This window comes from Onychostruthus taczanowskii, unplaced genomic scaffold, assembly GCF_017590055.1.
Source record: "Onychostruthus taczanowskii isolate IOZ18803 unplaced genomic scaffold, ASM1759005v1 scaffold55, whole genome shotgun sequence".
In the NCBI taxonomy this organism is placed as follows: domain Eukaryota; kingdom Metazoa; phylum Chordata; class Aves; order Passeriformes; family Passeridae; genus Onychostruthus; species Onychostruthus taczanowskii.
Window position 1 is genome coordinate 4,579,944 of NW_024503124.1, and position 23,840 is coordinate 4,603,783.

General features: G+C 41.3%; 1 protein-coding gene across 1 annotated transcript in view; it reads right to left on the reverse strand.

Annotated features, from left to right (window-relative positions):
- Positions 1-20,743, reverse strand: part of ACYP2 (acylphosphatase 2) — a 31,752-nt gene extending 11,009 nt beyond the window's left edge. Inside the window, exons 1-3 of the mRNA XM_041417196.1 lie at positions 20,467-20,743; positions 19,851-19,867; positions 18,312-18,421 (exon numbers count right to left, since the gene is read on the reverse strand). Coding sequence (XP_041273130.1) covers positions 18,312-18,421; positions 19,851-19,867; positions 20,467-20,728 — 389 coding nt within the window. The 5' untranslated portion in view covers positions 20,729-20,743. The remainder of the gene's footprint in view (positions 1-18,311; positions 18,422-19,850; positions 19,868-20,466) is intronic.
- Positions 20,744-23,840: the final 3,097 nt, after the last annotated feature.

Sequence of the window (23,840 nt, forward strand, 5' to 3'; positions counted from 1 at the left end):
GGCTCTCCAGCTCCACTGCTACAGGACAAAAGAGCACAAGAGTTATTAGGAAGGTGTCTGCAAGTAAAGAAATGCATCTCTACCAGAGAACAACTTTCCCCCATAATATAAAGCAGCAAAAAGGATTTTTATTTAATTAAAACATCCATTTTGGCTTTAAACTTAGTAGAGGACAACACAGGCTTGCCTACACATTTATTTGTTTACTGAAACAATGGAAACAAGTTCATGATTCAGTTATTGACAGATGATCTACTATTGTGATGTAAATGTTTCTGTTCCTTAGTTCTCCTTCGACTTCACAATAGAAACAACCTTCTTTATGCAATTTTGCTCATTTATCCATATATTGATCCAGTATGTAGAAAAATACTATGACGCTTCTTTAATTTTTAACCCTCTCATATAAAACTCCAATTTAAAATTTTAGCTTTAAATTTAGCTCTAAATTTTAGCTTTACATCATTATTTTCACCCCAGTTTTAACTGTTGGACATTTTTAATGACTTACCTTTCCCAATACTGGAAGACAAAGGCCCAAAACTCCTAGGTATTGATGGGTCCAGTTCTTAAGGGTCCTTCATCTTCAAGGTGTATGTTAAGAAGCAGCTCAGTGACCATCGAGGAAATCTAACAACTACAATAATTTTCTACTCTGTATATTAACTAATAAATATTTTTAAGCCAAGAGTCTGATTCCCTACAAATACACTCAACTTGGTAATCTAACTCAAGGATTAAGTCTACCAGCTTGAGAAATCTGGGCTGAGCTTCTCAGACAAAGAAATCCAGCAGGAACTTCAAGGAGTTCTCCAGATAAAAAGCAACACAATTACGGTTGAGATCCAGAAAATTTCATTAAATATTAATATCTCCTGCTTTGCCTTGCTCCTGCAGCAGCAGCAAAAGGATAAAAACACAGGCAGAAAAACCTGCTCAGCTAATCAAGTTGTAGGTGCTGGTTAAATCAGACTTTGACTCCTCTCCCTATATTTGGGGATCAAGAAGGAGTGCTCTGAATTGCTGGAGCAGATTCTCTCCAAACCCCACAACACTCACAGATCCAAAGTGCTGGATGGCTTCCAAGACCTGGTAACAGGATGACAATTCCCCACCTTTCACAAAACACAAACCACTGATTTCGTTAGGAAACGACACACTTTGTTCCCAGGTACACAACTGATACACGGCTGGGGTGACCAGAAAAACAGCAACTGACCAAACCCTAAAGCAACAGGGCAGAAATAAAACCTCTTTATTCCACCTAAACACATTTACAACCCTTACAAGACTAATTAGAAAACAAACAGGGAGAACCCTAAGGAGAACCAACTACCAGAACAGAAAACTATGCATAAACAATTCAGGCCTTTATCTGCATGTATAATTTTAACACAATTACATTTACCACAAGCACATAGGACAAAAATGGTTGCATGGCTGCAGCTTTAACATGAACCATAAGCAGCTCAAAGCTGCCACATTTAAACAGAGCAGCCACACAACTCTGATGGAAACCTGGCTGAACACCAGACCCAAGCAGAAACACTAAAGAGGGAGCAGGGAGCACTTAATTCAGAGTAAGGAGAAGCTTTCCCATTCAGTTCTATGTGGATAAGCCTTTTGGTCTCTCTTCACCACCCTCACAAATCAAGGCTACCTTGCCATATCTCCAGTCCATTGCACACCTCAAGTGGCAGCTGTATGCTCCCAGCACTCTGCTGCTTGGTGGCACAATGCTGACTTAGGAACTCAGAAAAAAGGACAGACCAAACCTACAAAACTGGTTCAGAGCAGAGTAAAATAAATGTGGCAAAGAGTATGAAACAAGACCAGTGTGCCTAAATCTAAACAGATCAAGGCAGAGCAATAGCTCTCCACAACACCTGAGCTCCACATCTGCTGCTTTTATGCTCCAAACAGCCACAGTGTGCATCAACAGAATCAGAATCCCAGGATGGGTCAGGTGAAAAGGGACCCAAGTCCATCATCCCAGAGCACACAACACAGGAGTGTATCCAGCTAGCTCTGGAACATCTCCAGAGAGGGAAACTCTGCACCTCTCTGGACAAACTGTTCCAAGAAGTTCTTCCTCCTGCCCAGGTGGAATCTCTTCCTGCCTGTTCATCTTGTGCCAGGGCTGGGCCCCCTGGAACAGAGCCTGGTCCTTGCAGACAGGGACACCCAGGGCTGAGGGCCCTGCCCAGCTCCCTCAGACTTTCCTGCGCACAGAGATGCTCCAGACCCTTTCTCATCTTCACAGCCATTGCTGGCCCTGCTCCAGGAGCTCCCTGTGCTTCCTGTCCTGATGATCCCAAACCTGGACACAGCACTCCAGATGTGCCTCCCAGGGCTGGCCAGAGGGGCAGGATTCCCTCCCTGACCTTTTGGGAATGCCCTTCCAGTGCATCCCAAGTCCCTTCAGCCTTCCTGGCCCCCACAGCGCTGCTGGTCAGGGACACCTTGGTGCCCACTGGGATCCCCAGGCCCTTCTCTGCAGAGTTGATATCCATCAGGTTGGCAGGAGAAGTCCATGCAGAATGAGGGCACCACCCCAAACCTCCTGAGGAGGTTCCTTGGTTACTGAGGAGTCTGTAGGAGGGAGAGGCAGAACAGCTCCGAGGGGCACCAAGTGACAGGTGACAGGGACCAAGCCTTCCTTTCAATCCCCATCCTCACACATGGAAGAGAATCAAAGAACTGGGTACACTTTCCACTCCTGTGCTTCTATAAAAATCACTTTGTAGGCTGCTCCAAAGCAACAGAGCTCAAAGCTGGGGATTTTTATGTAAAATGTGATAAAGGGAACCTAAATCTGTTCCACAATGTTACTATGCAACATTCAAACTGCACCCTTTCCTGATATGTTTTTAAAATAAATCCAATTTCAAAGAAAATTCCAGGTACCAAGCAATTACTTATTACTTACAGTTCTTCAGGGCACTTCAGTGAATCCTGGGAGAGATTGTGTTTGCTAAGGAATGCAAAACACTTCCCTTATGGCAAAATTCTTTCAGACAAAGAAACTGTTGCTGGCTAGAGAATACAAATCATCCCAGCTCATCAGAAGGATTTTTTGTAAAGCAAATTATTCTTCATTAATTATTACTTTATATACATTCACCACTTTTAGCAGCTGTTTCACACAAATTTAAGTCTCTTAAGCCCTATGAAATAACACAAAGTAAATGATGCATAACTGTAAAGGTTACCTTCTCCCATACACTTTACAGGAACCTCCAGTCAAAAACCCAGGACTTCAGTAACCCCTCAAAAATCCTAAATTAGAAATTTACATTTTCCAGGAGTTCAAAGCATTTTGAGTTACCAAGTGGGACTGGGCACCAAAAAGCCTTTTAATATTTTAAAACCAAAAAAACTCCCAAAATTAAAAAAGTTAAAGTTGATGAGTTAAAGACATTCAGGCCTGTCTCACTCTTCATCAGAAATCAACTTCATGATGAAGAAGCACAAACTCTTAAAGTATCTGCATATTTAAAATTCTTATGTAACTTTCTTTTAACAAGCCACGATGCTCTGTCTGGCTTCTCTGTTTTACTGCCATGTTGAATATATTCTTTCCCTTTTTGAACTGATTTCTAAATCACATAGTTCTTCAAATGACTAGAAATTCCAGCCAGCTTGGTTCTTCAATGATGTTTGGAATTTTTAGTCCATTCAAGAAAATCCTGGAAAACTGTATTAATAAGGCACTGATGTGCACTCCAAAAATTAAAAAATAATAAAGTATAGGATTACAGCATAACATAAGACATCATCTTGGTTCATCTTCCACAAATACACACTAAAACAAGTTTTAAACACTTCTTGACTAGGAAAAAAAAAAGCTTTTATACTCTGGGGCCTCTCAGAATAGGCAGAAGATATCACAGAACTGAAGCTGTAACACAAGAGAAGAGGTTAATTTAATGAGGAGTTATATATTAAAAAGCAGTTAATAATTATTAGTTGCTCTGTGACAAGAATGAATTCTGCATTCCTAGCAGGAATTAGTTCCATTTATTCCTAAACAATTCATTGGAGCACTGGGTCTGCAATGGCAAGGTGGGAAATGCTTTTTTAAACTCAGAGATCTTATTTCAATCAAACCCTGAATGGTGTTTGAAAAGAGGGGGAAAGATTAAGAAATAAGACCTGGATCAAGTTTCTCTACACTGGCTGAAATTTCATTTTCCATTAAAGCTGTCAACCAGCTTTACTGAAATAAGTGATTTTAATTACACTTGACAACCCCAAAACTGCTGTCTTATTTGCAAAAGTCCTGTTCAACATCAGCTACCAAAAGAAAATCAATATTTCAACTCATCCCTTTTCTCGTGGCATTGATTTTCCTGCAAAGCAGATGGAAAGCAGCATTTTTGTAGGAGAGTTGTTGAGAGAAATATCTAGAAGGCACAAAATAGTAACTTCCACATATGCAAGTAGATTGACATCTAGTGTAAGAACACTGAACTACAAAGCCACATCAACAAGGATTAATTAAAAATATTTTTTTAAATTACAAAGAATCAAATCCTCCAAATACAAGCACTTAGTTGTTGTTTTTTTTTTTTTTTTTAATAGCTATATAAAATCAAAAACAATGTACCAGTGACTGAGGAAATGCAGCTTCCAGCAGAGGAGAAATGAGATGTCAGCTGTGAATCAGAACACCAAATCACAGAAATCAGAAATGAAGTGAGTTAGGAAGAACAAGGAAGAGGTCACCTGGTCAAGGAGAAGCTTTTCCCACCTCTGGATAAGGTGAGGAGTTAGAGACAAAGGCAGAATGACTGCATGGTTTAATTTTATAATTTATGACTGAAAGATATCTTTGATACTCCCATTTCTGCATTGCAGGCTCAGAGTCTGATGAGAAGAGGCATAAGTAGCCTCTAATCAGCTGTGCTATTTAACACAATGAATAGGGAAAGAAAGTTTATATGTTGTAGAAAAGATAAACAAAAGAATTTTCAAAGTCATTCCACTGAAGATTGACCTCTTGTATCAGCATGATGATCCTAGAATTTCAGGTATTAAATTTTGGGCAAAGATGTTTTCATTCCTTTCAAAGGAATGAAAACATTTCAAAGACGTATGAGTTTGTCAGCTTTTTACTCTGTCCAGTATTGGTGGCATTGGCAGAAATTTTGGACATCACCACATTTTCCTGGCTGTTTCAGCCCTCTTTTCAGGCTCCTGCCTGCAATAATTTCACAAAAGCAATCTCTAAAAAATAGTACCTTAAAAGCTGAGAGACAAGTATCCAAACAACTCATTCACAACTCATTTTCCATAATAATATTAGGACATCTCTCTGTCTCAAACCCAATGACTCACTGTGTCCTGATACCCTATTGCCCTGAGTGATGAAGGTGAATTTTTGTTTTTCAAAGTAAGTACAATTCCTCATCTTGCCACTGACCCAATGTGTTAATCATTACACAACTGACAGTTTGTGCTGCTGTAGATACGACCCAAGGGTTGTTTTGACTCAGGAAAATTCAGGACTCCAGGGAACCTCTGCACGATGAGTCAGAGGTGCGCCATGACTTCAGGATAAGCTCTGGAAATGGCAAATACAGCTGGAAAAATGAAACCAGGGCTGCTCCCAGGGCCATTTTCACAAGGGCACAGGAGTGAGCTCCACTCTGAACCAAACTTTCCTGACAGTAACAACACTGTACACGCCAGGTCAGCTGGAAAATGGCTCCTTGGCACCTCTTAAACCCTACAGAGTTCTGAAAGGAAAGTTAAGGAGAACTTGCCCAGACCCAAAGACCCTTTTCAAGGCCAATTTCAAATGCATCCAGATTTGCTCCTCAAGCCAGGGATTTTCAGAAACTGCAAACAGGCAGAACCCAAGGAAAAAAAAAAGAAAAAAAATGAAAAAATCCAAATGTTGTCCATTTTTTGTTTTGGGCATGAAACCAAACAAGACAAAATTAACTGGAGAAATGCCCAACACAGCTCTGTGACTACCACCAAGTAACTACTGCAGAAATACACTGAAAACAAGGCCAAGTTACATGGTTTTGGAACAAAACCCTTGTTCTGTTTTCCTTGAGTGTCTGAATTACATTTTACTTCCCTACCTGCTAAGATACAAAACCTCCACAGTCCAAAGACAGACTGCAGGAAATGATCCATCACTGATTCAGGATCTGCTTTTCCTCATTTGTCATCAGGATCACATTGAGGCTGATAACAAAAAAAGGTAAGACTTAAATATATCATGGCCTTACTTTAATATAATTGTCTTATCTCTCGCATTTTTTAATTAGGAGAGCTAGACACCAAAGCAGCAAAGTGTGCAATGAACCTGAACAGAGTAGGAAATACCTGGAAATTATTCATAATACTCTTACTATCTCCTTTTCACTAAGGATTAGTAATAATCCCTCATGCTCAGATTTATTAATCAACTGCCAAAAAATCATGAGACCAGCTGAAATCTGAGATAATTAAACCAAAATTCAGATGTTTGCCTGCCTCTGGGTTTTGGCATTATCTCAACAATGCAATATGGAAGGCTACAAACCTTTATCTAAAACAGAATTTCAACTCCTATAGAGTAGCTTTGTGCTGAGGCCTTGGGCCTTGAGAAAAAAAAAAAAAAAAAATCAAGTATTGTCACAAATGTTTTATTAGCAATGCAGTGAATCAGGATGCTATCACTGAGTCATTAGTGAATGAAACATTATCAGTGTGCCTGAAAACAGATTTAAAAACCACATTCTCCATAATTAGCTAAAACTAACCTCCTTTTCTAGACACATTTTTTATTCAGCAACTAAAACACACCAGAAGTTATTTGGTAGAACAACAGCCCTCTTGGCATAATTTCTTAAGTTACAAACCTTTCTCCTAGAGGAATTTAATTGTTAAACTTTCTTAAAAAAGTCTTTTCATCAAGACCCATAGGATTTGAAAATCCCCTTCCTGAGGCTTTATTTTTTTATTCATCACTAGACAGTTTAAATGTCATCAAGACAGAATTTCTTTGTCATCCAGTCACTCTGCCACACTACAGTGGTATAAAATAACCAAAACTTCAACTTAAATTGCCACCAGAGGATCTTTCTTCCTGTCAAGCTGGAATGGAGCCAGGACACAAAAGTGCTCCTGTATTTCAGTGTCTGCTGGTGTCAAAACAGCTGCTCTTCCCTCTCCTGCAGAGGGACAGAATCACCAACAAAAATAGAAGTACCTAGTTGTCCTGCCTATCTTATTCTCTGCTTTTTGAGCTGGCTACAGAACCAGAACTAATATTTTCTTTTATCCAGCATTTAGAGTGCTTCACCTTATTCCTTCCTCTTCAGCAAATCCCAGGAGTGCTGTATAAAAGCCATACAGAGGATACTCTGCTCTTGCCTAGACTAGGGGGAAATGTATCACAGTCCTTCCCTTTTGTTCTCCTGTGTTTAGATGTGACCTTGAGATGAATTCCAAAAGCCACTCGCACGTTCCCTGCTGATCCACTAAGAGCAGGGAGGCAGGCAGAGAACAGGGTTACCAACCACAGAGCTCCAAACAAGTGGCATCAACACTCCCTGGAAATGGACTGTGTGTTCTACCCTCGGGCAGCCCAAGGCACCTGTGTCCCTTCCTACACCAGCTTCCATGGAGGATTTGTCCAATCTTGTGATCAGCACAACATGCCCATTCTGTATTTTGAGAGTGTGGATCACAGAACTTATTCCTACCTACAGACAGCTGTTCAAAACTAACACTTGCTGCATACCAGGTATAACTTCATTGGCATCAACACATCATTGACTACAAACTCTCTGTCCTTTCCCTCTTCGTCCTCTGAGGTCCTCTCTAACAACAGCCACAATAAACAGGTGCCTGCCAGGAAAACCACCCTGCAAACAAACACTTGGCTGCCTTGGACAGTACCCCACATAACCCAAGAGGCTGCACAGTCCCTGCCTTCAGAGCTCTGGCACACCCATTCCTGCTATTCACTGGAAACACTGGGATAGGCAGCACAGATCACCTGGCCCAGAACAAAGAATATTCTATTTCTGTCCAGTCCCCCACGTCTCAAAGCACACGCTGTGATTTAAACAGGCCAAAGGAGAGAGGGAGGTGTTTCCCATAACAGGGAGATATGCACAGGCACAATCCCACTGAAGGCACCTGGACTCTGCACTCAGCCATCCATCTCAAGGTGAAGGTCACCCTTCTGGAAAGCCACATCAGCTGGAAAAACACTTAGAGAATTTCAGGAAGTTCTATTTTCAAACCCCATGGTAACACAGACCTCTTTTAGGCCTTTCTATAGGAGCCCATTCCCAGTGACTTGATCCCCTTGGGAGAAGACAATTTTCCATGCAGGACTCCAGCTAAAGCCATTAAGTTCATTTTTTATCTCCATTTGGGAGGATAATTAGGAAGAGGAGAGCTAATAACACAGAGTAGTTTCCTCGGGGCAAAGGCATTGGGCAGGTCTCCAACAGGAAGGATTTTCAGCACAGGTCCCAAACCAGAGCTCCAGCATCCTCTCCCACATGGCCAGAGGACATTTTAAGTCCCAGGCACCTCTGCCACCACCACACTGCTTCATGCCTGAGCCCCATGTGCTCCAGACTTGGCAATTTCCAGGTCTCCAGCAGGCATGGCTTGCTGTAGTCTGACAACTACAAAACTCAAGATGTTTTTTAATTCTATCTAACAACACCAAGCAAAATATTTAGCATTTCTCAGAACATGTGACTCAATAAATACCAAGGTTGTCAGCCTTCCACACGCTCCTATTATTCCAACCCAGACACATCCCATTTGATATTAGTAAAATATTAAACCAGACACCAAGTTAAATAGATTTTTGTTAGCCTGCATAACTGTGACTAAACTCAGGCAAAACATCAGCTTTCAAATGAGAATAGTACACAGTTCTAATAAAATACTGCAGTTTTTGACATCTATCTCTGGGTCTACCAGCCCTCCTAAATTTGCTGTGTGTAGTCAGAGTGCATGGCAGAGAAATCCTACTGCTGTTCTGGTCCTACACCAACACCCCCTAAAAGGATAATGAAGACAGCATCACATTTCAGAAGATATTTCCTGGAGGCCTGCTGAGCTGACCTTGTTTACAAGTACTCACTGAAACGATTAATTGCTTGTATGTTCCACTCCACACTGCATTTTCTGCCCATACTATCCATATGGACATGAGCCAGAACAAAAATTTCTATGTAATTATCCAGTTAATTATTATTAATGCTAGCATTTAACAGCAAAAAAAAAAGCCAGCTGGCATATAACAATTACTTCACTTCTGGTGTGAGAACTACAAAGGGCATGTTTGTATTTTATAGCTACTAACAAGGAAAGTTCAACAATTTTGTTTTGTTTTAAACTACAGGACCAAAAGAGCAAAGAGCAGAGTGGTGAAGGGAACAAGGAACAACATGAATCCAGAGTCAGCACCAGAATTTCTGTGCAATTGAGCCAATGAGCTCCCCTCAGTACTAATTTACAAATGGAATCCTATAGCACATTCACATTCTCTGGCTCTATTCCTTAATTTACTATCTATTTCTTGGTAGTAGGAATTTCATGTTGATAAAGCAGAATGAGGTCCTGACTCCAGCCTATCAGGGTTTTTTTTTTTCATTGTACTCTTGAACATTTTGAGATTAGAAAGATGGATTTCTTCTGGACCTGGCAGAAAACAACAGCTCCATCTGGGCCAGAGGAATCAGCTGATACAATAATGCAGCTGTGGGGCTTGCAGCAGTCCAAAAGCAGTTACTGGAAATTAAATAAGCACATAATACACCCTGAAATTCTGGGCAGTGCTTCTCTGACATTAGTTAACCAATGCACAGAGCCCCAACAATTTACAGGAAGAAACTCTGTTCCAAGGATTAGCACAGGACTGGCTATCAACACTCCCACATTGCCTCTCAGCTCCACCACAAATTTGCCACGAGAGACTGTACTGATGCTGCTCTGTGCCCTAGTTCCTCCACATACAGCATGGGAATAATCCATGTGTAACTACTCACCAAAATGATCTTCAATTTTAATTCACACTTGCACTAGAAATTTTAAAAACAAGTATTCACCAAATTTTGTCTAAGCCCTCATTCCAAATTTAGGTAGTCCCTTTGTGGCTCTCAATTTCAGCTCCACCACAATGCCAAAAAGCAAATATGAACTCTGGTTTTTGAAGTTGCACTGCATTGCTGCTGATTTGGCATTTAGGACATCACAGACTGCAGTAAGAGCATCAACCCTCCAGGCTGGGTAACAGCAGGTCCTGGCAGCTGAACTTCACACAAAACCACTCAAGTGTTGTGTGAGCTGGACAAGACAAATCTGGAAAACACAGAAATCCATGAGATCTTGATCACATCCCAACCAAGGCTTTTTAAAACACAGGTAGACACAAGGAGTGATGTTTGTGATGAACAGCAAAGGTGTTTTCCCACACCTGAGGTGGAGTGACACTGCTCAAGCAATTTTCCAGCAAAGCAGGGAGCAGCAGCAAAATTCCACCTCTGCATGTACTCCCAACCAGAGACAGGTTACAGGTGTTATTCCCTGGAAAACTAATTTGCTGTAGGTTGAACAGATTCACCTCCAAAAGCAACTGAATTTGCAGTTTGCTGGGAGCCTTCACTCCAACAAAGGAGCTCTGCAGGCCTCTGACTGCCAAGGAAGACCTCAGTTTCCAGGCTCCAGCTCCTGGATCCACAGCCTGGAAAAGCAGGGCAGGTCAGGGAGATCTAAGGCTGGCAGCAGGCAGCTGCTTTTCTCCACCCCTCCTAGAATACTCAACCAAACATTTTCCTAAACTCTTGAAATTTACCCTGCAAATCATCAACCATCTAAAATTAAAGATTATTTTAACCCTATCCAGACCAACATGGGAGTAGAATTGTGCTGCCTGAAAGTTCCTAGCACTGACATTATAATCTAATTTCAAGGAAGGGTTTTTGTTATACAGTGAGCAGGGACAGAGGCTCAGGATCAGCATTTATGGAGTGTGATGGTTTCAGGTGAGCTCCTCTATGGTACACCAAACCAGCTCAGATCCAGAAGTATGACAAATGAAACATCATTAAACAATTGCTGGGAGATGTGCAAACAGGAATGGATTGGGATTTTGTTCCAAATGGGTTTGTTTTTTGGCACATATTAAAATTCTACAGCTCTAGAGAGTAAAAAAGGGAAGGAAAACTCCTTGCCCAGGATCCTCTCCTACAAGAACATCCACTGGGAGTTCAAGGAAACTGCTCAAACTGAGTATCAGCTGCCCAGTTTTAAACGGGACATTAATTAAATTTAATGCTTGATTTATTCTTCCAAAGTTAAAAACCCTGCCTTCCCCTCCACCACCATCCCCCCTGCCCCATGAAGTTCTGAACACTTGGCAGACTGATTTCCTTTGTTCCTTTAGCAGCAGGAAGAGCCCAGAGCATTCACAAGAGCAGAGCACAAAAGTGAACACCAGTGGAAAGCACTGAAGGTACACAAGCACAGCATTCATTACAGATGAGCCCAGCCAGCTGCTTCACCCCAGCTAGGGAAAAACATCTCCAAGAAAACCAGCTTTGAAAAGAAAGCTTCTCATCCAGTCACAGAGTGACTACAGTAAATCAGCTGGAGAGCAAAAGGCTGACAGACCAAACCCAGGGACTTCTCCAAGTGATTCTCTCTAGAGAGACTTCAGAATCCCCCTTCAGAGGGGCCACATAAAGACAAAGACACCAAAACTAATATTAACTCTGCAGGATAGCTGGTGACATCCAGCACAGTTCAAGGGAAACATCTCAGGGCACCACCTTAAATAAATAAACATTGTATTTCTGTGGAGAGTCAGACCAGGGAGTAGAGAGAGGGAGGAACTGGGAAAAAGAACAAGGTAAAATTGAGTTATATAACCAAGATACCCAGAGAGACACTTTTTTCCTACTGCTGCAATGCTAATAGTGGCTGAGGGAAGAGCAGCACCAGAAGCAATTTTGATTTTTCTGCTGTTGGCAAATGGTGTATCTCAAGCACACAAGTGTGAAACATACTCATTTTTGACAAAAACATGGTAAATAAACTGAACACAGCCTGCCAATGAACCAAAGCACAACGACAGTAATTAAGGAATAAAACAAAACATCAACAGGCTTCAGAACTCTTTCCCTATAAAAGCTCCCTCTCCCTTTCTGGCTAACATGGCATAAGGAATAGAGATTTTGCTTCCAGTCCTACATTCACCTGGCTAAGGAAGTGCTGAAGTCTCAGAGAAGATGCTTTTCAGCACCACAACATTGAGAAGATCAGCAGCAGCAACAATCATGATTTGTGCATAATTACACCAGCAAATTCAGAACTGAATCCACCTCCTCAGCACAGGGCTCCTGGTTAAGTCTGCCAAACATTTTCCATTTGGGATACACCTCGGCATTCCTGTGGGAGAGCTCCTGCTGTACTACACACAAGATTTAATACACCTGGAGAACATTCCCTCCTGATTTCCCACCAGGAGCAGCTTCACCTGAATGTCTGCCCACTTGTGGCACCCCTTTTGGGGACAGCAGCAGCAATCTCACAGAGGTCTTCTCATCCTCACATTATGCAACTCTAATATTAATTTAATGTTGCTTTCTTCTGTGGATTACAAACACAAACCTCCAGATTCAGAATAACACCCTTCAGATAGAGAAATGGTCATAACAGGCTTGTTCCCTGCTCAGTCATTTTCAAATATCAGCACACCAAAAGGAAAGCAAAAAAATTGCAGTTCTGAAGCTGTTCTTTAAGAGTCACATGAGTTGGTTTGTACTTTCAGAACTTGTTTGAAGCATCCCATCCAGAATAGGTTTCCAGGAAACCGACACTAAGTACATGTTTTTATTGATAATTACCAGTTTGTTGCCAAAGATCTATTTTTGACTGTGTGCACAGTTAGCCACCCTGCTAAACTAAATAACAAAAGCCATTAAAAATCCTAGTTTAAGCTGACTTTTACTCATTAATGTCTCTCTAAGTGTTGTGGTGGAGCACTAAAGACACATTAAACACTTTATTCAGCACAAAAAGCCAAATGAATGGCAAGGAACTGTACCACATCCTACTGCATAAGCAATAACAGAACACCTTCACTTTGGAAATAAAGCATTACATGTGGCTAAATCATAAAAATTATCAGCATTAAAGAATGCATAAATGCTCAAATAAACAAGAAGCTCCCAGTAGAAATCATGCATTACATTGTAAATTTTATTTTAAAATCATTGTCCCACAAAGCTCAACCAATCCTTCATAGAACAGTTATTATGGTTTAGTTAAGATTAATTTTGAGCAGAAAGAAGCCTGACTTCCCAGTGTGGAAGAGAGGCACATGATTTCTAATTATGCAGTAAAATGCCTCAATTGAGTGTTCAAACAGGTCAACTTGCCTGTGTTTACAGTACAATCCAATACAGCCTTGAAATCCTTCCTGCCCCTAACTGTGCAGCCAGGATGTTGGAATTGAGTGTTCCCAGAGATACCCATCAGCGAAGCCAATAAAAATCTGGAATTCCATAGGAAACTCAGCCTTGGTTCCTAACATTGCTAAAGGACTTGGGAGCATTAATGCAGCATCCACTAGAGACAGGAGAAAAGTGAACTGTCTTGCCCAACATCACATTCTGAACTTCCAACACAATGCAAAACGAACTCTGCTTATTCCAGAGCCAAAATCCTAGAAATTCAGACCTGTTTACATGCAGAAACATCTGGTAAATGCTCTATAAACAAAAACACTTCAGTGATAAGAAGAACTGGAAGCAGATACTTGATAAAGCATTCCAATTCCACAGAGCTACTGTAAAAAAGAATCTACAAGGTCATGCAAGGCAGCTATTTTTATACTCCAGCAGAAGAAACAGGGGTGTGGAAAACTTGGGGTTTTTTTGGGCCCTATTCTATATCCAGAAAGACCCAAGCATGGCTAAAAGCTTTTGTGGTTTCAGGCATTGCAGGGAGCAGGCACATCCAGTGCAGTGGAAAGCAGAGGAGCTGTGCCAGGAGGCCACTGCTATTTCTGGCTGTCACCGGTGGGCTGGGTGACCTTCAGGGCACAGGGACACCTCTTCCCTCAGCCCCTGGGGGCACACAGGGAAAACAGCCTTTTCCTGGGCCCCAGAGGGACAGAGGACAGGGGAATTCCCTTAGGACACTGCACAAGATGAGCCACGGGGCCTCTGGGTTTGTGCTGGAAGTGCATGCAGCTCTCCTTCAGATAAACAGCTCACTCACTTTATTCTCAGTAACCAAGAGCTCCATGTTCTGACTTACCTGACCCATTCCTTGGCTTTTAAACAGTACAGCTGCTACAACAAATTAGCTCATTCATCTAATTTTATATTACTAGAAAACCCCAAAGAACAAGGGTTATGGCTGTTTCTCCCAGGCCATCATCAGTAACAGCTCAGTAAATTTCATTTACAGGACCAATAACTACAATAATTCATAATTTAGACTGTCAATTTTAAGCAATAAATAACTATAGAGAAGAAATTAATACCTCAAACATTCAACATGAAAAGAGAAACACATTTACCATTTTATTACCCACAAAAGTTATAGCCTAATTTAGTCTTCCAGCATATATTAGTCTTACCTTTAAACAAAAAATATAATCAAATATTAAAAACCTAATATTATTATATTTGGAGATACACTGAATTATAAAATTTCCATCATATTTTCCTGTCATTTGCTATTGATTCACTGAAACACTATAAATCACCTTTAGCAGTGATTAATGTAAAAACTGTTCTTCATTACCATCATAAATGGGAACAAATCTAATATCTCTCACTGGTTTGCATTTTAACAAAGTTAAAAAAATATTTTAAAATGTGATTTTCATTTCCTTCAGCCCTTTCTCTAAAATCTGTCACTGTCAGCTTCCTAAGAACAGCACATCCCAGGAATATTTCAGCCATCCTGCAGGGCACCTCCCTGCCTCACTGACAAGTCCATGTGCAAATAAATGTTAAGGATTCTCCTAAACAACAGTTCTAGTTTGAGCAAAATACTTGTAAAAATATATCCTTTTAAAAAGGAGAAAAATCTCAAAACACTGACTAAAATCTGTTCACTTTATAACTAAACATCAACTGGGTACCAAGACCTAGAATTTTTTTCCCCACAGGTATCTTCAGTAGCATTTAGCTCCATTTAAGGGCTATTCTCTGCAAACACTTAAAAAACTACATTGGGGAAAATGATATTTATTCAATGCCACTTGGTACAGACCAGAACCTTGGCCTACACCTGATTACTGAAACAATATGATAATAACAAATATGATAATAACAATACAGAGTATCATTCTTCTCTTCTACATGGTAAAAAACTAGATTTTTCTATGCATTTATACATTATAGTAATTTAAATCTTGTGTCAGTTAAATCTTAATTCTTCTTAACTGACATTGGTAATAAAAATTACAACATTCAAATGAAATTAGCATTAGTTTCCTAATTAAAACCCATTTCCAAGACAAGCCATCTATATTTAGAACTCTGCCTTTCTCTAGAGACAGGAAGAACACTGACTGTGCTGTTACATGCTTGTGCTTAAAAAATACCCTAAGATTTCATATTTTCAAGTGTCAGCCTGATTTGACCTTGGATTTTGGAGTAAATTCTGAATTTGGCACTCTACAAAGACTCTTATCCTGCCTTTTTAATGGATAACTTAGCAATTTGTCATTGAAGCTTAAAAAATTCTCCCAAGAAAGCAACTTCCAGCCTGTCAGTGCAGGTTGCTATGGCAACAACCACCATGACTACACAGAGCCCAACCTTATTTAATGGGTAAAGTGGAAGAAATAGCACAAGATAATATAATGAAAAATCCTGTGGTGTGAGCATTCCTGAGGAAAAATAAAACAAAGGAAAAATAAAACAAAAGACTCCTCTGCCCCATTTTTTATCATATTTTTTATGCCAGCTCATACCTTGGCTGGCAAAAAAAGGCCTCCACTTTACCATAAAACCTTATTATGTTACAGAAATGGTGCAGCTCTGCTTCTCTTGGGACTTGACAGGTCAAACTCTCTGAAAATGAGCTTTTATTACCTAAGGGGTGTGATCTGTGTGGAGCAGAAGCAGCAAAGGGAACAGGACTATAAAATACAGTGAGGAAAAAGATGGAGTCTACCATAAGTCTAAAAATAGATTCCCTGCAAACAGAGCATGAATGGTTGAGGATCTTCAGAACTAACAGCTCCATCTAGAGTTAAAAACCAAGGGATACCAAAACAAGCTGACAGGTAAAAGGTTCTCAAGACTTCTTAAAAACACCCTCTAAAACATTCTCCAAGGTCTCCCAATTTAAGAATTTGCTTTAAAATACTTTACACAAAAGTCACCTAATCCCTGAGAACCTAGAAGGCTTTCATTAAAACCAAACTGAATGCAAAATTGAAAGGAAAATATCTCAAAGTGCTCATCTATCCCTTGGGCTTCCTGCAGCACAGTGACATTCCCAACGCACTCTGGGGAGGTTGGTACATTTTGCCAGTTTTTAGCGGGATCAAGATTTCAGCACCACAGAATATCAAGGAATCAGCCTCCCAGCACTTCCAAGGAAATTCACAGCCATGTTCACCACGAAATGAATGGCCCAATCAGGGATACAACTTCCTGCACAAGCAGCACTTCCCAGGCCCCAGCTGTTCACACTTATTTAAAATGTAGCACTGCTTTCTGCAGAGGCAGGAGGCCCCTGCTCAGCTGTTTGCTCCAGAGCAAACTATTTTGCATGGCACCTCCCAAAGGAACTCAGCATGACTACATTTTATGTCTGCTTGTTCTCTTGCTCCTCCTAAGTTATACCTTACCTTGCAACCTGCACATAAAAACAAATTACATAAGGCCAATGCTTCTTGAGGAACAAGGAAAATGCTTCCTATTTCAGAATTTTACTCCAGGACCCCAAATTTAATAATCCATGCATCAAAAACCACACTTGGACTTCACATTGCCACATTATTCCCATGTCAGAGAAACACGTTGATTTCCAACATGAAATAAAGGAGAAGCAACTGAAAACAACTTTTTATTTCTTCTGGATCTGTGTTTTTGAACGAAAAAGTAGGACAAAAAACAGTAAAAAAACCCTGGTTTCTTATGTGGTCAGTTTCATGTTCCAAGTTAAATAAAAATGTGGCACCAACACTGAAATTTACAAAACATGAAGAGCTCTGAATATTAAACTCTTTCAAAAAGTGCAAACTTGATAGAAGAAAAAACGTGGTATTTCTCTGGCTTTGTAAATGTTTTGCAGCCCAAGATAAGAACCTCACGTTAAGCACAAAACCAAGGAAAATGACTGGAAATTATTTAAGTCTCCTGACTAGAATGTGCAACACTTCTGCGTGCACAAAGCCAACTTCTCCTCATCCAAGTTCAGTTTTGAAGCAATTCCTGTATGGGAAAGTGCTGGCAGAATGTGCACTGCTCATTTCCCATCTAGAAAAGGAAAGCTCTGCCCTCACTCATTCTTTGTTGAGAGAACAAACCCCTGAAGGATTTTTTGAAGTTCCCAACAATCTCCCTGTACACAGTTGAAAAAAATGATAGTTGGAAGTAACTCAATCAGGCTTTGTGTTTTTCCAGGCATCATTTCCTCAGTGATAGCTTTAAGCTCCTGGAAACTGGCAATCCCGTAATGAAAATCATTACCCATTCTTTAAAAGACACCAAAATACTTCAAAACTCATTTCCAAATGGCAGAAACTGCAAGCCTTGGCTAAAATGTGCATTTATGTATTGTTTGTGGTTTTTTTTTTTTAAACCAGAAAAAAAAATCATATTTAAACCCAGTATCCTTTAAACTGTTTTTTTAAGCACAGACTGAGAAAATATTGAGAAGTTCTTCAATTTTTTTTTTTTTTAAACCAGAAAAAAAAAATCGTATTTAAACCCAGTATCCTTTAAACCGTTTTTTTTAAGCACAGACTGAGAAAGTATTGAGAAGCCCTTCAATTTTATTTTTTTTTTAACTAGAGAACTTTTGGTGAATTAAAAAACAGATCTTTAGTCACACTTATTATAAATAATAAAGACTTTCTTTTCATTTCACAAGAAGCGAGGATGTTACGGAAATACATTCACAAACTGTGAGACACTAGAAATGAAAACGGTATTTTTCAAGTTAAAGATTGTTCACAGCTCAAAGAATGCACCTCCTTACCTCCAAAGCTGAATGAAAACACTGTTACATTACTGACACATTAAAAACACTTTGTAAATTACTTTAATGACAGTAAGAAAAAAACCTAACACAGAAATACTTACATTTCATTCACTTTCTCTTCTGGGCCCTGAACTTGGCCTGTCACGGTTCCTTGGCTGGTATTTTTAACCCAGCCAACCACTCCTAATTTCTTGGCTTCCTGTTCTGTGTACTGATTTGGGAAATAATGAAAGAGGACAGTCAGTGCCAGCACAGACACCACAGACAGAACTCTTAACCCCCCACTTGCATTTGTCCAGCTGTGAGAGCTACACTTAAAAAATAAAAACCCATGAGTGATGCTCATCCTCAAGCATTCAGATATTCCTGGCAGCTCTGGAGTTGCAGCAGGCACAGCTCATTTTCCAAAAAGAACAATATTTTCATCATAGAGGACTCCACTAATCCCATACCATTCCCTTGTACCCACTTTATTCCTTTCCACAGTTCCTATCACTGCCCATTTGACCCTTCAATCAGCACAGTCTGTAAACTCTTTAAATCTGCTAAATGTAAAAACTTTCCAGTTCCCTTTCAAATCCTTTCCACCCAACTTTCACCCTTTAAATCCTACCCCCAGCTGCTGCATTTCTACTGACAACAGCAAGGGCCATAATCTAACAGCTAGAAAAAAAAAACCAAGCATATTTCTGCAAAAAATTATGGTTTCCCAGCCACCCAGTTGTGATGAAATTCACAAATAGCAAGAGCCAAACATCAGGTCTGTATGGCCCATTCCAAAAGATAAAAGGTGCCTTGGGGTGATGCAGACAATGAAAAAATGGTGCTAACTGTGAAGAGTGTTTTCCAAGGTGACTATGAGCAGCTTCTCCCAACTAATTTGCCCAAAAGCACAGGAATGCAGCAGCAAACCTTTTCCTCAGTACTGCAGAGCAGCTCAGGACTGGCATTGAGCTGCGTGTTCACACAGCTCCAGGTCAGATCAAAATAAGGCACAGCAAGCTTAGACTTACCCTTTAATCCTGATAGAATAACTAAATTTGAGGCAAACTCCACTGCAGTCCTCTGTTCCTTTCCCCTTGGCACTATTTCACAATACATATACACTATACATAAAATCTCTCAGGTTTAGTATTAAGCATGGGGCAGTGTTTTGAGACCAAACTATTCTTACTTTAATTGTGTCCTCTTGTTTCGTGGGTTTCTGTGAAACTCAAAACCACCTGCTGCACTTCAGAGCTGCTGGAGTCATTTGCACAGGGTATGAGCCACAAAGTGCTTTTTTGCAGCACATTTTTTTCCACAGTAACCTTCCTTAAATACAGGCACTGAGCTGCCACTTGAAAAATTAAACTGAAACACCTTGTTTCATATTTAACCTTTCTAAAGATTAAGGTGTTACAACATTCTTGTGGCTGCTACATCACAAGTAATCCAAACCACAATCTACACAAGCAACACATTAATTAAGCTTCTAAAAATCCATTTTAATATAAAACCATTTAAAGTCTACTCAGAGTACTTAACCATCCAACCAAAGTTCAGGCTGGATATATTTACACTCCACAGACCCGCTGCCTTATTTTTAGCACTGGAAACATTATACCATAAAGCAGCTAGCAAATCCAGCATTGCCTTACCATCCTGAAACAAACACCTAAAAAAAAAAAAAAAAGAAAAAAAAAGAAAAATAAATTAAAATCCTGTGAAAGCATACCACCCGTAGGAATTTCAGTTAATATAAAGGAGCAATGATGTGCATACAAGTCACCCGTGGTGTTTTACTACTGAAATTTCAGTGACATTAATATTAGGGAAACCGAACAGGACTTTTGATCCTTCCCTACGTCACATGATTATTATATTCACACATTTATGTATTTAAGTGAAATAATAAGTGTATTTAAGTGAAAACGCCGCGGTGTGTGAATGGGAAGGACGGGCGGGGCATTTCCACACACCCGCGCTGACAGAAGCCACGAGCGCAAGTGCGCGGAATGGGAACTACTTTGGACAGAGCAGCCTGTGACCCAGGGGAAGCCGAGCCTTAGGACGGGGGAATATTTACAACGACTTAAATTTTAAAAACAAACAAACAAACCAACCACGCGACCCAAAAACTTCCCCGTCCGGCCGGGTACGCGGCGCCGGCTCCCGCCCCCCCTCAGGCCGCTCCCACCCCGCGCACGCGCGGTGGCGCCGCCGCTGCCTCAGCGCGGCGCCCCTCGCCCGGTGACCCCCTCAGCCCGCCATTACCTTGCACGCGCCCGAACACTTCGTAATCCACGGATTTGAGTGCGCCGGCGGCTTTGGCCGGGGCGGACATGGCACCAGCGAAGGAAGAGCTGCTGTGGCGGCCGCCAGTGCTCCGCGAACCAGCGGCGCCCGGACGGGAGCGCGAGAGGCTCAAGCTTACCGCGCAAGCGGCCGCCTCACGTGCAAATGGGGCGGGCCACGGCACCCCGAAGAGAGCCCCGAGTGTGAGGAGCGAACGGCCGACAACGGCGGGCGGAAACATCGCTCCTCCTGTGAGGGGAAACACCTGACAGCGAGGGGTGGCACAGCTCTTCCTGTAAGGGAAAACACCTGACAGCGAGGGGTGAGAGAGCGCCCCATGATCCCGAGGGCGGGAAGGCGCTCCCGCCGTGAGGGCGGCGGCCCCACGTCCCTAAAGGGCTCCTACAGAGCCCTCACAAGGGGTCATTCCCGTCTCTGTTCCAGATTAGAAATGTGCTCAGAGAGCAGTGTCCGAAGGGCACCGTCTCCTCCTCCAGGACTGGTGCTGACACACACACACACCTGGACTCTCCAGCATCCACAGCACAGGTGAGCGGCATTAGTCTTTCCCGGGCATTTACAGGAATCATTGAAAACAAAGTGTCTCCCGTACATTGCTAAATGAGGTAATTTTGCAATGTACATTGCTAAATGAGGTAATTTTGCCTGATAAGATGGAAAATTAGATAGTTGAAAACTAAAGCATGAGGAAAAAAAACCCTCAAATTTGTCTTGGGCACTCCTCCCTGCACGAGGCTGAGTGACCAGCTTACATCTCCAATCTCCACGTGGCTTAAAAATCTTCACCCGGAGTTTGAACAGCCCATTTCTATCCCCCTCTGTGCTGGGGCAAATGCCAGACTCCTCAGCTGGAGCAGCAGACCCCAGAGAAAGAAAGCTCATTCCACGCAAGCTATTCACCCAGCTTTCAGTGGTATCTAGTAGTGCTTATGTTCTCATTGCAACACCTTTCCAAAACTGTTGTCATGACATTTCTTTTTGCCTATATGCTACAGATTAAAAAAAAAAAAAAAAAAAAAGTCAGCAATTGATTATTTAGTCGGTTGACTCTCCAGCAACACACCACAAAGGTTTTTCTCTGGTGTGTTCTATGTCTGCTTGAAGGTTAACTTTCCCCCCCACTTTTTTTTTTTTTTCTTTAACCAACAATACTTTTCAGGCAAAATTCTACATTAGAAACAACATTTATCCATCTGTAGAAGATGAGCTCTGCTCTCACTCACCAACAGATGAAGATAAGTTAACAGCAACTGTACAATAAAAATGAAAATATTTTCATTTGCTCTCACTATTAAGCAATTTCTAGTCACATGCACCTTGTGTTCTACAGTAATACAGCATAACCTGAGTTGTTCGCAGGTTTGGATCTTAAGACTACAGGGAGGTTCAAAATAAAGTCCTAGAAAAGTAACTAAATTGTTTTTCCCAGATACACAAGTTAACGAAAGAAACAACCACTGAATTCAGCACAGAACACAAATATTCACATAGAAACAAAAAAGCTTCCAGTATGACAGGGAATAGGCACGTAATGGACAAAACTTCATTTGCTTTACCTATATAGCACACTAAATCAAATCTTTGGAGACCATGCATTTTACTAATGTGGAATCAGCACCATTTTGTTTTCAAAGAAGAGGATTCCACAGAAAGAGGAGCAGAACACAGAAAATCCTTTGTAATTTGCTGCCATCTGGCAGCAGTGAAGAACAAGACCAGTAAAAGAGTAGATTTATAGTAGAGTCTATTGCACTAGAAAGCCACACAAGCCTGAAAGCAGAGCTTATCCTGGTGCTGATGACACTTGGATACCTGCAGATTCCAGCACTGGCAGCAACACTTTTTATCACTACAGTCTTTGACATTTCATTTGTCATAACAACTTGTCCCACTTTCCTTAGACAAGTCCAACTTTCTCCTTATTTCCTGACAAGTAGTAGAAAACTCCTGAAGGTGGTACTGTGAACCAGTTAATATTTTGCTGCCTAATTAATCCATATTAGAAACCAAAGGTTACTGACATTAATTAGCAAGAGAGCTTTAGCACACACTACCAAAAAATGCAGGAGTTCTGAATTTCCCTCCCACTTCCAGCTGTTTATTCCAGGGTGGTGGCATTGGCCTAAGGAGAACCAGTTGGCTGCACTTCCCAAAGCTACAGCCAATTGTAAAAATAACAATACCACATTTCACCACCAGGCCCTCTGCCCCTCCTCTGGGCATAAAGCCTTTAAAAGCCTCCCAGTATTCACTCCAAGCACAGTAAAACTCTGCAACGACGCTGGGTTTTAGCCATGGCATGAAAAAGGGGATAGTAAAAATTATCATTACTGGAAAGCACCAAAACCCAACAGTAGCGTTCTTGCAGCTGAGCACCAGGGACCAGCACAAGCAAGGCTTTGCAAGGAGCAACCTTGGCACGTCAGTGACAACAGCCCCACAGTACCTGGGCAGCAGAGTCCCTCCAGGAGCAGGAAGCCACAGCTACAACACAGAGATAAAACCTGAACACACCACGGTTTAAAGGCAAGAGTTCTGCTCAGCCCTCAGCTTAAACAGAGCTCCTGCACCAGGCATGGGTGTGTGCCAGGTGAGGCTGGTTGGGAGGGCCAGAGCTGTTGGTGCCCTTGACTCTGGCCAGTACCAGTAAAAAGCAATTTGATTAAAGCATCTCAGTTATTAAGCTTTTGGGTTGGTCATTGGAAAGTGTTAGCTTCCTTATTTATGCTGTTTGTTCATCTCTGGCACAGAATAGATTTGAAACCAGCTGGTTCTTTCATTAGCCATTACTGCTGCTATCTCTGTGTGTGGCTGTCACCTCACACCCCCCCCCACACACACCTGATGTTTCCCACTCCCAAAATGGCTGCTTTGGCATTCACATGGATACCCTGTCAGGCACTTAACCTCCCACCTTGCTGTCTTGATTCATCCTTCACCTTGTAACTACACTGTTTTTCTGCACCGTTTTTAGGTAAGCTGGCTCCTCCTCAAACCTGCTGTGATTGCATGTCTCTCCCCTGCTATTTCTAATCATAAAAGTTTCTTGTGGTATCTTTAGCTGTGCAGCTCTGTTTATCAGAGCCAAACTCTAGACCTGATTCACTTGCAAACTGTCCCCAGATGATTTTGGTGAGTGTTTCCCAAAGGACACCAAAGCCTCCAGATAGATAAATTATAAAGATACTGCTTCTGTTGCCAGGTTTTTGCTGTTACCTAGGGAGCATGCAATATCAGGGAAGAACTTGGAAGCTATGTAAGCTTAGTTTGACCTTTCCCACATTTTTTTCCTTATTTTCTGTAAACGGTAATGAACATCAGATTTTATTTTT